This window comes from Mus musculus, chromosome 3 (genome assembly GCF_000001635.26).
Source record: "Mus musculus strain C57BL/6J chromosome 3, GRCm38.p6 C57BL/6J".
Classification (NCBI taxonomy): Eukaryota; Metazoa; Chordata; class Mammalia; order Rodentia; family Muridae; genus Mus; species Mus musculus.
In genome coordinates this window covers 19,254,229-19,270,488 of record NC_000069.6, presented here as the reverse complement: position 1 = coordinate 19,270,488, position 16,260 = coordinate 19,254,229, and the positions used below count along the sequence as shown (strand labels likewise).

Here is a 16,260-nt window from a genome sequence, read left to right as displayed (position 1 = left end):
TGGAGCCTTGGGTCCCGGCATGTGAACTCCTTGGTTGGTGGTTTAGACCCTGGGAGCTCTGGTTGGTTGATACTGTTCTTGCTATGGGGTTGCAAACACCTTCATCTTCTTCATCCTTTCTCTACTCCATTGGGGACCCTGTGCTCAGTCCAGTGGTTGACTGCAAGCATCAGCCTCTGTATATGTCAGGCACTGGCAGAGCCTCTCTGCAGAAGCTATATCAGGCTCCTTTCAGTAGGCACTTCTTGGCATCCACAGTAGTGTCTGCATTTGGTGACTATATGGGATGGATCCCCAGGTGGAGCAGTTGCTGATGGCCTTTCATTTAGTCTCTGCCCCACACTTTGTCTCTGTATTTGCTTCCGTGAGTATTTTGTTCCCCTTTGTATGAAGGACCGAAGCACCCACACTTAGGTCTTCCTTCTTCCTGAGCTTCCTGTGGTCTGTGAATTGTATCTTGGGTATTCCGAGCTTCTAGGCTAATATTCACTTACCAGTGAGTGCATACCATGGGTGTTCTTTTTTGATTGGGTTACCTCACTCAGGATGATAGTTTCCAGTTCTATCCATCTGCCTAAGAATTTCATGAAGTTATTGTTTTTAATAGCTGGGCAGTACTCCATTGTGTAAATGTACCACATTTTCTGTATCAATTCCTCTGTTAAAGGACATCTGGGTTGTTTCTAACTTCTGGCTACTATAAAGAAGGCTGCTATGAACATAGTGGAGCATGTGTCATTGTTATATGTTGGAGCAACTATCCCATCTTCTTTTTTCTTATCCTTTTTACCTGAAAAACTAGCAGTGTCACATTATCCTGGTATCTTTCTTCAGGATACAAAATCTTGAATTAGACATCACATGTGTCATACGGATATCACATCATCATACTGACATCACATCAGTCATACTGACATGGCATCTGTCATATGTTCATTCTCAGTTATACAGTTTGACACATTGTAACCCAAAATTCCATGGAAATGAGCATGTAATTCCTCCTCGTATGTAGAGTAAACACGTTGGATTTTTCACAAGTAGCTAAGTCTTCAGTGTAGCAGAAAGAATATTGTTCTATGACACCAAGATAGCCTATAGGTTTGCTTATTGGACTCATGCTTATAATCACTTTAAATTTATGGAAAAGTCAAAAGTTGTCACCCAAAACTGCCAAAATCTTGAAAGGATAAGAATGGTAGTTTACATCTTACAATTTCAGAGCATGGACACCAAAAGGAACCACATACAGAGCATGCTGTCAGCCTCAGGCTGTAGCACAGTAGACCAAGAGAATGCCAGTTACTAGTTAGTGCACCCGAATTCACTGAGGTGCTATAGTCTCTGATGGCATCAATAAAAGCAGACTGAGTGCAATGTGGGTCCTGTACCCCTGTTAGCAAGAGTGCTTGCCCAGCAAGCACATACTCCCCAAGAGGAAGCACTCCATGTCCATGTGGGAGAGCCTTCTTGTCTTGTTCCATAGTTTGTGTTCAGGAATGGAAATCAGAAAAAAAGGTTGCATATTGCTTATTTAGTAAGCTGAATTTAAAATTTTTGAGCATTTATTTGTATTTTGACGTAAAGTTGTTAATATTTGCAGAACAGCAGCAGGTCTTGACCATCAGAAATCACATATTCCTGATGGTCTTGAAAATTGAGACACTGCTTAGCAGCAAAATTACAGCTGTGAAGTAGTAGTAAAAATAAATTTGTGCTTGGGGGTTCCTAAGACCACAGGATGTACACGTGGGGAGGGCACTTGTGTCATGGAACATCTGTGGAAGCTAGAGGACAATTCTGGGGTTTGTTCTCTCCTTCCATCTTTATGTGGGTTATAGCAATTGAACTCAGGTGGCAAGCCCCTTAGTACTGCACTATCTCAGTCCACCACCTTTTGTTTTGTTTTGTCTTGTTTTGTTTGTGAAATTCATACTATTGAAAAATGTTATATTGTGGCTTTTAGTGAAAGAGGCAGAAAAGGCCTGCTCTTATTTACTTGTTACTGTTCTGGGCTGCAAAGTGGCAAAGCACAACTGGAGTTTCACTCTAATGGTGTCCGCATTTGTCTATGGTAAATTTAGTTGTTGTTTTTTAAAGACAGTACACCACATTTATATAAAGAACTCTGATAAGCTATTTCTGTCTTCAAGATTCCAAAATTATAGGCACTGCTGTCAATGCAGATGAGGTTAGCCTAACTTGGTCAAGAGAGGGACATGCAGAGTCTCTTTATGGCTAAAGCTTGTTGCCAAGATAGACAGGTGTTCTCAGGGTGACAGGGAGCCCTTGGATACATTCTGCTCTTGGATTACTCTTCTAGGAGACAGGGATCAAAGTCATACTTTGGTTTTTATTGACCATACTCACAAAAGAATAAGGTCTGCTTGTAACTGAGTTTTTCAGATACTAATCTTATAAACGCCAGAAAGATTTTTAGAAGAGTCACCCTTTCTGCTTATATTCTAAGATTGTTTTTTGATGGTTTAGCTGTTTTAATGCCCTGATTTTTCTGCAATTATCAATCAGTCTTTTGTTAACAGTGCTATGTTTCACTAAGGATTTGACATGGCTAAGGGAAGGTACTGTGAAAGAATGTGTCTGGCATTAGTGAAACAGGGAACTAATTTGTCAAGACTTTTGGGTTTTGGTCTTATCAGAAGTAATTTCTTTATGACAGGTAGCCTTGCAGTTTACCAAGATGTGTTAGTACTAAGTAAATGTGTCTCAGAATAATAAAAAGTTAGGACGCCATTGTGTTCCTGACATTGAGATAGTTTAGGATATTTTACAGAGAACTCAGGTAATATAGCCTGTGATTTGAGCAAAATTTTGAAATTGTAAAGATATTATCAGCAATGAAGCCTTTTGATTTTAGTTGTAAAGTCAATAGCTATTTCAGTAGTCACAGAGGCAATTTTCTGAGAGAAAGGATTGTATCTTGAATGTCTCTGCATTCACAGGGTCAGACACACAGTAGACATAAGAAGTCGGTGCTAGAATGGAGGGCCATTGTAGAGAGCCAAACTCTTAGCCTGTTAGAATTGAAAGCCTAGTTCCTGGTCCTGTTTCATGGCAAAGAGTTTTGCCACTTGACTAATATAGTTCAGGCTGCCCCTGTGGACACTGGAATTGAGGTCCAGAATCAGGTTGGAGCCATCGAGGTTAGGGCATAGCACTGATAACCCACCATGAATTGAATTTTGTTATGGTGGCATAAAACCCATGTGCGTGCCAAAAAGGCACCCTACCACCAGCCTGCTTGTCTCAGGCTCAGGGCTTTGTGGTTGTTTCATGCAAACTCTGGTATCCCATAGGCTAGCCTGGACTCCTCCTGAGAACAAGGATTCCAAGTGTGTGCTCCCACATATGGCTAGCTGTTGTATGCGGTGAGGGATGGGGAATTAAGGCTGCTCTCATGTCCAAGTCCAGTAGAGTTTTGCGATGGTAGAAACAATCCCAACAGAAGTTCATTTAAATAAGAGAACTTTGACCTTACCTTTCTTATTGTTCTTTTTTATGGTGTTTCTGAATCCCGGTTCTTTCTTTTCTATCAGCTCTTCTCTTCTAGTTTGAAAGAAAATGCAAATTGATATGTTCACCATACACAAAGATACATTAAACATTAAATAGTATATGAAGAATAGCAATTTTATATTTGGCTTTTTAAAATAAGCCAATATTAGCAGCTGATTGGCAAGAAGTGTAAAGGTGCTAAGAGATGAATTCCTGGGCATCACAGAGGTGCCAGGCTCTGCAAGGATAAGTAGAGTACTAAGAGTACTAAGATGCTCTCTGCTCAACCTCTGCCCTGTGATCTTGGTTGTTGGAGCCTTACTGGAGCAGAGCATCAGAGACCCTAATAGTCTAACCTAGTTTCATGACATAATCCTCACACAACTTAAGGTAAGAATTTGCATGTTACATCTTGTTATTGTGTCTTGATATAGCAGGATGTGTGAAGTTTATGGTTCTGTGTTATGAATAACTTCAATTTAGGAAAACCATAATTTAGACAAGTGCATTCATGTGTATTAGGTATAGAATTAAGTTCTTTTAAATACTAATGAGATGACTCTGTGTATAGAGGCACTTATGTGAAGGCCTCTAATGTCCTGAGTTTAATCTCAATCTTGTAAGTTATAAGAGAACACATACCTGGATACTTGAACACATACCTGGATACTTGAGTGATGTCCTCTGACCTATATTCGTTCATATCCCTTCCCTTCCCTCCCTTCCCTTCCCTTCCCTTCCCTCTTCTTCCTCTCCCCCCCCCCCCCCCCCAGTCTCTAAACCAAATAAGTCCCTTGTACTGAGGAATGAATGGATAACAAACATTACATTAATTACTATTTGAATTCTGTTCAGATATGTTAACTATAATCTATAATCTATGCAGATGATCTTGTCTCCTTGTGTACTGAAGCCCGTGGCACGGTCTGTTCTGAATGTTTATTTCTGTCCGTCCAGCTGTCGTCAGCTCTTTCTGGAGCCTCTATGATATCCCAACTGCCGGCCAGCCCCTAACCCCTGGGAACTATACTGGCTAAAGTGTTTTAAACTCTTTAGCACAGGTTCCCAACAGTTCTGCATGGACTGGCGTGTGTTCCTCCTGCAGCCTTGTCTGACCCATCTCTGCACTAGAGTTATTCTGTTTTCTTTTGTTTCTTTTTCCGTTTCTAGCAATTTGGTATTTGTTTGCAGCCATTTGGTTAATATGAACTATAATTGTCTGAAGGGCAGGAGCCAGGTTTGCGATCACTATGATTTTTAGACATTCTTGTCATTAACATGGAGCCTGCTGCGTAACTAGAGTTTAATACATATTTGCTAACTTCTCGATTGAGAGTTTCGTGAGAGGCTCTTTATCAAAAGTAACTTGCTGGGTGCCATGGGAGGTGAGAGGTTGGATGCGGAGAGGCTTTGTTTCTGGACAGCTCATTCGCTCAGTCGCAAGAACAGGACATGGACCCTAATATTACAGGAACTAGACTTTCTTAGGACTTGAGAACAAATATCTTTTATTATGTGAAAATACATGACCTTGTCAGTAAATCTAAAATGAATTACCTATGAATTTAAATGGCACAGATCACATTTATCGTGCCACTGTTGTCATAAAGTAATCCCATATTGGAAGAAAACAAAAGTTTAAAGAAATTCAATACTCAGAGGTAAAGTGCAAAATGTTCAAATATTTTCGAGTGCAATGGCATTATGCTTGCAAAACTGGCCTCCGTGAGCAGGATGAGGAAATGTTTAGCCTTGCCAAGCATTTTTGAAAATTGTTTTAAAATACTCTGTAGAACAAAGATCACAGGCATGTTTGGGCTAGCCTGAGACCTTTTGTGAGATTATTAGCTAGATTTTTCTTGTCTTCCAGTACTATTTCTCCTGCTTTGCACTAGTGGTGAGGTCGTGGCATTAAGCATGCGCTGGGCAGAAAGGCTAGCCAGGCAGTGCATTCCCAGAAGAGTCAGCTGATCACTGTCTGGAGGCAGCTGCTTGAGGTTCAAGGCAGTCAGTGCCCCCTCTCTTCTGCCCTGGGAGGGCTGTTATTCACCGGACTCCTTCAGGAGAGAGGATGTGGTGGACCTCTGGTTGATCCAATGGGAATCACTTTGATCTGGTGTCTGGCTTTGGTTCTGATCAAGTGGATCACCTCTAAGGTAGAGTATCTTTGCTCTCAGCATTGTGACAGTAATCATTAATTTTCATATTTGATTGCTGTGGAATATTTACTCTTTTTGTATTGATTTTGATCTTTCTGACTTCAAGGAGCTGTGGGATATAGGTTTTATTTTATTTTTCTTTACCTCGTGTTATTGCTCTTACAGGCTTTTTATTCTTTAGAAGCAAAGCAGCTTCCCTTTAAAGAAGCTGACTTTGAAGATTTTATAGAATTAAACAAGCCAGACTTTTGAGTATTTGTGTCTTAGATATTTTCTTTTAGAGAAAAGGGTTGACTGACATTTATATGTGTAAAGTATAATTATTGAGGGTATTCTAAACAATGCCAAGCTTTATAAAACAAAACCCATCCTGTTGTATGTTCCCTGTTTTTCTCTTGGAGTATAGCTAAAATACATTCACAAAAATATACTTATAAGGTGTTGTTTTGAAGTTAAATTCAGTTGAGAAATTCTTGATAGTGTGTAAGCCTGAGCCTGAAGCCAAAGACACTTAAGTTGACACTATTTGAAATTATTTTCTATACGTTCATAGAAATGGTTCTATCTTTCATTTACCATGCAGCTCCTTTTGTCTCTCTGTTAAGACTTATAACACTGCTGTTTGCTGAGCAACAGAAAGTGCCTGTAAAGTTAATGTTCTCCTTCAAGCAGCATTGTAAGCCTGCTGTCTAATTGTTCACAATTGAGTGTTTTAGGCAGTCAAAAGCTTATCTTTTTAGTACATATTAAGAGACATGTATTCTAAAAAAAACTTGTTTTGCTATATATTTGGGAAAAAATAGTTTTGGAATTTTGGCCATGTTCCATCTGTTGCGTATGTGATATAATTTTCCAATGTTGTTTCCAGAAGTTTTACTTAGACCCCTGTAAATTCATTAAATTCATTAGCTGAGTTTACCAGTGTGCAAAGTGGGAAATAAAGGTTACCTTAAAGAGTTCTTGTGGGTTAAATGAGATTTTTTTATGAAGACATCTAGAACATTATCTATTGTTGCTTTTATCATGCCTGTCTTTAAAGTTACGTGTTAACTAATATTGGGGACAATGTCTACCTTTTGTTACTTACCTGCAGTGAAGTCTTTATGGAAGAATGACTCAACCTGTTCCAGAGCGCACAGCCCTGAACAGCCATGGTTCTTTGGAGCCTACCGTTTAACTTGTTTATGCTGTGGCCGCTGGTTGCTGATTAGCTTGGCCTCGCCCATGTTTTGACCTATACTAGTTTGCTTTACAAGCTGTTCCCAGGATGGCTAAATTAGAAGAGTCACGAGTAGGCGCCTTGGTTATTTCTATTCTAGAGAAATGTAATGGGAATGTGGACGGCAGCCCACGGGACATCAGGACTGATGTAGACACAGGATTTTGATAAAATTTGTTTTTCTAGTTTTATTAAAGATAAAATTCTACCAGTATGTGGCCTTAAAATTTTTGATCTTTTAAGAAACGTTTGTTAAGCTTGTGTCTTGGTGTATAAAGCACATTTTTTTAAGTGACACTCTTAAGTGGAATAAAACTTGATTTTAATTCATAATGTAATTCACTTTTTAAAACTGAGTTACTTTAACTAGATTGCTTAGAGAACTTCATGATAACAAATGTGAGTTATAAGGAAGTTGATGTGAGATTTGTATTCATTTGTGGGTTCAGATACTTATTTTAAAAGTTGATTCTTTGTTTAAAAAAATTTTAATTTCTTTTGTATTTACTTGGTAGGTATATTAAGTACTTTAACAGAACAAATTGAGTATTTTATTAAGGAATTATCAAAATATACTGAATTAAGCTACATTAAATTTTACCCTTTTTGCCCAAATTTTAACAAATATTTGATGGTAGAGATGACATCTTTACCATCAGGTGATAGCAGTGGCTTTTGAGTCCAGAGTGGCAGGCTCACTGTGAGACAGCAGCAGGTGTGCACACTGTTTCGGGGGCCAGGGAGGCATGCTTTATGAATCAGTTCCTTGCTATTTGAGATCATCCTTTCTTTGCAGATTTTTTAGATGATTTGCACTTTTTATTTACTTTGTGAAATATAATAACTATACATGTTATAAAGTTGAAAAGGCGCAAAGTTCCACATTAAAAATCTTCATTCTGCCTTTCCTTTGATGTCCTTGGAGACAATGGGTATTGATAAAATTTAGTTTTGGTTGAAAGGTTTGTTCTACACTTCATGAGCTTTTTAAAAGATTAAGTCATACAAGGTTTCAGCCTGTTTTTTCTTGGGTGACAAGTAAGCGTTAAGAATATACCTTGGGACTGGAGTAGCAAATGCTTGTGCAAGCATTGAGGCCCTGAGTTCATTCAGTCCTCAGGCGTGTTGATGCCTGCTTGGAATTTCAGCTCTGAGGACTCGGGTAGATCCTTAGGGCTCCGGCCAGTCAGGCTAGCCTACTTGGTAGTTAGTTCTAGGCCAAGTGCAAGACAGTTCACAAAACAAGATGAATGGTGCCTGAGGTATAGGTCCTGGAGATTGACCCCCAGCCTACATACACACACACTGGGTTGCATACCAATTCATTGTAATTTCTTAAAGTAAACTTTTTTCATAATTATTTTTTAGGTTGATGTTCTTACCTCCCTGGAGATTTGTAGATACATGAATGTTAAGTGCCTATAAATCTCAGCCAGCGTTCTGTGGGGCAGAAGCTCAGTAATCTATGAGTAGAACTTTGATCACATGGCTGCAGTGTGCTCATTTTTGCTGATGAGATTGTTAACCCTCCGTCTCTCCTTCCCTTTCTTCCTTCCTTTCTTTTTTTGGTGTATGTATTAAATAGTATCGTCCCAGAAACCCCTGCTCAATTGTCTCCTCAGGTCTTTATGGTGTCACATCACTGTACAGATAAGTACATCGTGGCACTGGCTCCAAAGACTACTGCCTTTAAAGAAAGTAATTTTATCAATTGTTAACACACACACACACACACACACACACACACACACCGGGGCCAGGCATGGTGGCATACACCTTTAATCCTAACATTCAGGAGGCAGGCAGATCTCTGTGAGTTTGAGATCAGCCAGTTTACATATCAAGTTCTACATATAAGCCAGCCATCATTTCATAGTAGGACCCTGTCACAGACAATTTTATTGTAATCATGTGTGTGTGTGTGTGTGTGTGTGTGCGCGCGCGCGCTCACTACGCTATAGCATGCCAGCAGAGGTCAGAGAACACCTTGAAGGAATCAGTCCTCGTCCTACACTGTGAGTCTAGGGGATTGAACTCGGGCCATCAGTCTTGGCAGCAAGCTTTTACCTACTGAATCATTTCACCGCTTCTCTATTTTTGGTGTGTCAGGTGCTGCTCTGAACGTTGGGATTTGGTCTGGGTCTGGAGTAGCCAGCAATGATTTAGGCATTTGCTGGTGCAGAACTTAGATACTAATCAGAGGTTTAGTCAGTTTTATCATCCAGATTTTGAAGTGTATTCATGTGTATCAATTCTGGCAGTAACTGACCATTTATTCCTTAGCTCATACATTGTATTTGCCACAAGTGCATTTGTTAACAAAATATTTATTTAGAGCTTATTAAGTAATAGGTCATATTTCAGAGGCCTCACCACTGTGGTCAATGAGACAGATAAAGTTCCAGCTCCTGTGGAACTTCTATTTTAATACAAAGCAAATAAGATAATACTAGCCAAGTGCAACAAGGAGACAGAGTGCCTCTGATTCCCAAGTGCTGGGATTAGAGGTGTATGTGGCCGGCCATGCCTGGCTGGTGTTTTGTTTTGTGTTGTATTGGGTTGGGTTTTTTCTTACACAGTTAGTAAAATTGGTTGCTTTAAAGGCAGTAGCCTGGAGGCGCTGCAGTAATGTTCAGGTGGCGAAGGCTTTATTTAGTAATCAGGATATGCCTAACAATGCTTCAATCTGGCCTAAGAGATGGGAACAGTTACCGAAGGCAGACACTAGGCATGGTGTAAAGTCAGGAGGTTACATCATGGTGGTAAGGGATGTGGTAGGACACAAGCATCCCATGAGAGGCCGTGGATCTGAGAGCATGGGTTTGGAACTCACTTCCCAGTACAGTGGGGACCACTGGAGGACTTGTGAGTGGGACCTGAAATAGCCACTCCTCTAAGGCCTGGGGCTTGGGGAAGATGCACCTGAACCATCAACAGATTGGCCTTTCCCCTCTCGTTCCCTTTGAGTAACTCTTGCGATTGTTTTAGAAACCAACTTCGGTGGGGCTGGGGATACTGTGCCAAAGACTCCAGTTCCATCCTCAGCACCCCACTCCACAGAAGAGATCAGCTGTGTGCCATCTCAGACGCTTCACTCCTGTGTCCTTTTCTTAGGAGTTCTTAGCTAGGTTGTACCTGTTTGTCTCGTAGCTAGAGATTTCCAGAGCAGATGCATTTTGTATATTCAACATTGTTTGGTGCAATATGCTGCAATTACATGTAATAATACAAGCATGTTCACTGAATTAAATTTTAGCTCACATTTCATTATCATGTACTGAAATATATACTTTTTTTTTTTTCAGAGACGTGGAGCTATTTCCTATGACAGTTCTGATCAGACTGCGTTATATATTCGTATGCTAGGTAAGTACAACTTTATTGTTTTTATTAAATTTATGTATATGAGTTCACAGATGGTTGTGAGCCTTCACGTGGTTGTTGGGAATTGAATTTAGGACCTCTGCTCACTCCAGTCAACTCCGCTCGCTCAGTCCCTACTTGCTCAGGCCCAAAGATTTATTTATTATTATAAATAAGTACACTCTTGCTGTCTTCAGACGCACCAGAAGAGGGTGTCAGATCTCATTATGGGTGGTTATGAACCACCATGTGGTTGCTAGGATTTGAACTCAGGACCTTCAGAAGAGCAGTCAGTGAGTGCTCTTTCCCACTGAGCCATCTCTCCAGCCCCTAAGTAAAACTTTATACCAGTACCAGTTAGTCTTGCGGTTGTATTATCTGAGATGAGATATCTTGCACTAGGTAACCTTTCACTACTTTTTGAAGCAGAAATTGAAGTTTAGCATCTGAAAACTAATACTGAGTGTGATGAATAAAGAGAGGTATTTTAGAGTTAGGGCAATTTAAAAGTCTGGTTTAATAGGACAGTACTTTTAGGGGACAGCTTAGCTGTTTTAGAGCATTCTTTATGGAACATAGGTTAAATAGGTTTCTAACACTGCTAAAGGCCAACCAACTGCTAGTTAGCTGTGCATACCACAGTGTGTAAAATGAATTATTTTAATATAAATGTAAGTAATAAAATTAATCCAGCAGCTGTATTCCTTTACCTTTGCTAGTCCCCAGTAATCACACAGAGAATCCAAGACTTATTTCAAGCTATACCTCAATAGCTGAGCAGTTAAATAACCTACCTTATTCTCCTCAGCTAATCTGGCTGCCTCCCAGCTCCATCCCATGATGCTTGCATAGTATTGATCTGGCTCTTTGGTGGTTTTCTTGTAGTGTCTTCTTGGACCCTCTCCTCCTTGTGTTGCTCTGCATCTCCCTCACCCCACCCCCACACCCCATTTGGTGGAAGTTTCTGCCCAACCATTGTGTGATCAGTGTTTATTGACAAGGCAGAGAATAAATGGTTAAAATTGTTTCCACAGACGACACAGGAGATTCTCGATATAAGCTTTACTGTGTTATGCCAGATATGAGGGCAGAGAAATCAGCACTTGAATAACACAAGGATAGCACAATGGCGAGTCCATGAATACATGGTCATGTTGTCCTCATTTTGTGCTGAGGTAGCTTACTGAGAGAACTTGATATGCACCTTATACATTTCCTAATTCCACAAATCAGTATAACTGGCTATGTATGTATGTACATATGTATGTATATGTTTTTCTTCTCCCTGACTTTGTTGGCATTATCTATGCATTCAAACACGTCTCTTGCTCTTTGCTATTAAACATGCAATTAGATCTCACTAGGCATATTTGCTACTAACTTTTTTCTCTGTGGTTAGAATTCTTCCTTCAGCCCTGAGAACCTGAGCCAGTCCTTACAGTTATCTACCACAGTTGCTTCCTGTGGTTCTGATTTTGTTCTTGTTCCTTCCTCTTCGGTGCACTCTATGTCTTGTGTGTTACCCACTTCCGTTCTGCTCTAGGACAGCAAGTGTTTGTTGTGCATTTCCTCCCCGCATGTCTTAAAACAAAGCTGCAGACATATTTCCTGTGTTTCTGTGGGTGTGTTTTGGTGGGTATAGTATAGATACCTCACACTTTTAATAGGCCTGAGAAGATTTGTTTTCTACATCTTGCCATCTAAGTAGGTATAAATCCCAAAATGCAGTAATTCTTGACTTTATATACTCTAGTGCATTGGCAAGTCTTGTGTGGGGGTACCTTCAAAAACTAGCATCTCGCCATCCTGATCACATTGTTACCCAATACAAACCCTGGTTTTTGCCGTGCATCTTGCACTTGGTCTTCATGAAATGTGGTTGATCCAACCCAGGTGAAGTGTTTTTTTAGTACATAATAAAGTCATCTTAACTCAGAGTACTCTCACGACTTTCAGCGTTAAAGTAACAGCCAGCTCTGTCACAGAAGATATCAAGGTCCAGTGTGATCCAGCCCTGATGCCTTACTGACCCCACTCTTCCCAAACTCCCTTTCCCGGGACCCCTGCCATGCTGGCCTTTTACTTGTGTGTGAATACACTAGGTGTGCTGCTGGATGGGTATTCATGCTTGTTCTTCCTAGTATTGGACTTTCTCCTGATAGCCATTCAGCTCACTGTGTCACTCATTGCAAGTACCGGCTTAGACACCTCTTCAGTGAGGCCTCCCCTGATAACATTGTCCCATCCCATCCCTCCATTCCCCATTCCTCTTAACGTACTCTATAGCTTCTAACCCTCCTCTGTAGAAAGGAGTTCTGTGTTTGTTGTATTTGTATTTGGGAAGATAAACTTTGTGCACTGGCATGTCCTGGGTCTAACGTGTTCAGCAAACCTTGGTCACAATGAAGAGTAACCATGTAACAGAGGCCTTGGTAGATATAAATGGAGTCACAGTGCATGAAGCAAGTCTTCCTTAAGGACGCAGAGCAAGAAGATCCTTCAAGGAGGTCAGAGTTTCAGGAGGACAGGAAAGGGCAGGCTGGCTCTGAGGATGAGTGATGCGACAGCTTTAACAAAAGACTGCTTTTGGATCCCGTGGGTTTAAGGACTGGCTTGTCAGCTGCAGCAACACAGGCTTGGAAATGTGATTTAATCTACCAGAACCCAATTTCTGCATCCACAGAATGGGTGCATGTGTGATTTCAGAATTCAGCATGGCCTGTGATACAGAGTGCCTGGTAGTTTAGTGCTAGATCATCTGAGAATCATGTGGGGTTATGTAAGAACAGTCTCACACAGATAAAAACCAAAGTTTAAGAACTTGCTAAAACCTTGGGTGAGTGCACAGTGACTTTGCTGCATTATAAGATTACTGTGTGTTTCCTGTGTCTTGTTTGCAGACATCCCAGGCAGAGCAGACGCTGGTAAATGCCTGCTTCTCACTGTGGCTTTTTCCTCTGGGAAACAGATTTCATTTCCCACTGACTTTATGGTTGCTGTTTCAGCCACATCAGAGTAGTAAAATGACCTTTAGAATACAGATAATTATTAAGGAATATAATCTTTAAGCTTCTTAACCCAGCCTTACAGCTCAATACTGAAATTTTATTACATCCTCTAAACAAGCCAGTTCTTAACCATGCCATTCATTTGTTTGCTTTTATCTTTTAACACAGAGTCATGGGTTTCCTTATGGCGTGGCACTCTCATATATGTCACGTATGTGTCGCTGTAACGACACTTCCCTTCCTCCCTGGCTTCCCTGGGCTGGCCTGTACCCAAGGAGCAGGATCCCACATGGGCCTGCTTGTGCATGGGACCTCCTTACTAGTAATAGCTTCCTAACCTTACATTTACTCCTGATTCTGTCCAGGAGATGTCCGCGTGAGGAGCCGAGCAGGATTTGAAACAGAAAGAAGAGGTTCCCATCCGTACATTGACTTCCGTATTTTTCACTGTATGTATTTCATTCATATTTTCAAAATTAAATTTTTTAAAGTTTTCATGACTTAGATGAAAACTTAACTTAGTCTTTCTAGCATTTAGTTTTCTCAGAAAGAAAAAAATACAAGGGAGGAAAAAAATGCTGTGTTATTGTTTGGCTTTTTAAAAACATTAGGACATAAATTATGCTGTCTTTCTAGATAATGTTGATTAATAGAGATAAGTAGGAGAGAATAATAATTGGAACTTCACTTTTGACTCAAGGTCTCATGTAGGACAGGCTAGCCTCCTACTCACTGGCCAGGATGACCTTGGACTTTGGATCTTTCTACCTCCGTGTCCCTCCTGAGTGCTGTATAACAGCTGTGGGCTCTATACCTGGTCTTTGAGTCCTGGAGACCAAAGTTAAGGCTGCATGTGTGCCAGGCATGCACTTCTCCAGCGGAGCCACATTCCCAGCTGAATTAGGTTTTAGGTGTTTCCTTTAGTATCTTCCTTCATTACTTCAGACAACACCAACATATTCAATGCAGATAATATGATAATAGGTTTTCAGAAGTTGAAAGAAGTGTCATCCTTTTGGTTTATTTTAAAATATTGATAGAATGATAAAAACAAACATTTTGTGTGTGTCTAGATCATAGTGAAGAGAAAGGGAAAAACAAGTTTTAAGAATTTTAAACGCTGAATATATTAAATCTGGTTTGGCACTCATTTTGCTTTTGGTAAGGTTTGGTAATGTGCATTAACACTACAAACTGAGTCCAAACTTGACAAACTATAAGAGACATCCTAAACAATTGAGGATGTAAATGAGATGGAAGAGTAAGTCTGGCATTATGAGTTACTTTCCCCTGTGGGTCATGTGCTGATTCTTAGAAAGAGAATGCAGAGGTGAGCAGAGAGCTGCCACTCGCCACTCAAGGAGCAGAAGGAGGGCTTCACACAGTGTGCGAGGGTGAGGGAGGGCGAGGCACTGCTGAGGAACATTCATGTTTGGGTGAAGCCCAAAACACTTCCTAAGTTAGAAATGAATCCTGACTTTGAAATATCTCAAGCACTGGTTGTGTCCTGGTGGTTGCAGGCTATAAAGATCATCCCGAGAACAGGAGCTAGACAAAGGGCAGTTGGGGCTTTCCAGTCTTGGCACAACCAGTAGGATTGTACAGGGACACTGGGGCTGTCTTGAAGGATCACTTCTTTCCACAGTAAAAAAATGACGCAAAACTACTTGTCATAGATAAGCCATCTTTTAAAGTGCACATCAGGAAGGTTTGTAAGCATTGAGCAGAGTAACATTTAAGGAAAAGCATGCTTAGGAAGTTCACAGTGCAACTGAAAAGCAAAGCCAAAGAGAAAAGAGCAAAACCAGCGAGAGGCGAAACACTCACCTGCAAAAGGGCATTACCCTCTGCCAGTAAGAAGACTTTCTTTCTGTGTCTGCCCTCTCCAACTGGGGCCGCGGCTTTGTGGGGCCGCTTGCTTCCAAGGCAGCCTCACTGGCTTCTGAGCCCCCCATGCTAGGGCAGCCAGGCAGTTCTGAGGAGAGGCTGACAGGAGGAGCCATGAGGAGGAGGACCAGCTGAACAAAAACACCACATTTTCACTTGAAGGAGAAACTAGACGACGGGAATGATAGCAATGGAAAGAAAGAAAGTTGAAGCAGAGGAACTAGGACATACTTACACGTGTTCTTAAGGCCAGTGTGGTCTCTACTGTGTAGATATGAAAGAACAGTTACAATCATATCACACCAGAGTAAGACAGCATCCCAGAGAGCTTGTCGGATTAAATCTGTATATTATTCTAGGAATGTAAGGTAGCTTTAAGCTGAAGAAAACCAGTGTAACTTATTACGTTAATAAGAATAGGGGAGAAAAGTTATGGCTAGTCAATATAAAGAATAAACTGTAGAGATCTATAAGAAAAGGTTTCTACAGGCCCAGCCTTCACTGTTCCCTCCTGACTGAGCAGTGTGGTCAGTTTCTGCAGAAAGCACCTTGCTGTAGGCACTTCATTGACCGCAGTCTTGTTTGTTGGTGGTATTTGTTACAAGATCTTATTGCTGACTGGCACTCCAGTAAGAATGTGAGTGCTTTTTAAAAGTTGTTTTGTTTTGTTTTGCTTTGCTTTATAAAATTGCATTGTTTGTTTCCATTTTATGATCTGGAAGTTTAAGCAGCTTTAAAACTACCAGTCTTTTAAAGTTGTGGGGGGATCTGCTATAAAATCCTCAGACTGTTGAAGACATCTGTCTCTGATGTCTGTTTAGGGTACTCTCTCATATGCCCCTTGAATTTCAGTAAACTTAGTAAATGAGAGAATCTGGGAAATAAGACTGCTATGAAGGATGTTGGAAGTTTTAAATAGGGGACAAAATGGTAAATTTTGGTGGGGGCAGAGTAGGTTTGAACCTTGAGGGATACCCAAATCTTTTAAAAGTCTGTGATATGTATTTTCTCTTACATTTTTAATTTAAAATATTATTACTTCTATAATGACATAAAATTAGCTTAATTTTTTTTTTAAATTCTGGATATAGGTTTGTTATATTCATTACAG

The 16,260-nt window shown here is 40.5% G+C and overlaps 1 protein-coding gene across 8 annotated transcripts in view; it reads left to right on the top strand.

The window, feature by feature from the left end:
- Pde7a (phosphodiesterase 7A) overlaps window positions 1-16,260 on the top strand; it is an 88,215-nt gene that overhangs the window by 40,834 nt on the left and 31,121 nt on the right. For 4 of the 8 annotated variants that reach the window (XR_389588.4, NM_001122759.2, XM_030252456.1 and 1 more), the window contains exons 2-3: window positions 10,197-10,257; window positions 13,628-13,711. Coding sequence is in view for 4 of the 8 variants with exons in the window: in NM_001122759.2 (NP_001116231.1) it covers window positions 10,197-10,257; window positions 13,628-13,711 (145 nt within the window). In the remaining 4 variants the exon portion in view is untranslated. Of the gene's footprint in view, window positions 1-5,472; window positions 5,670-10,196; window positions 10,258-13,627; window positions 13,712-16,260 lie in introns of those variants that run through there. The other 4 variants (XM_006535408.4, NM_008802.3, XM_011249666.2 and 1 more) reach the window with 4 other exon arrangements.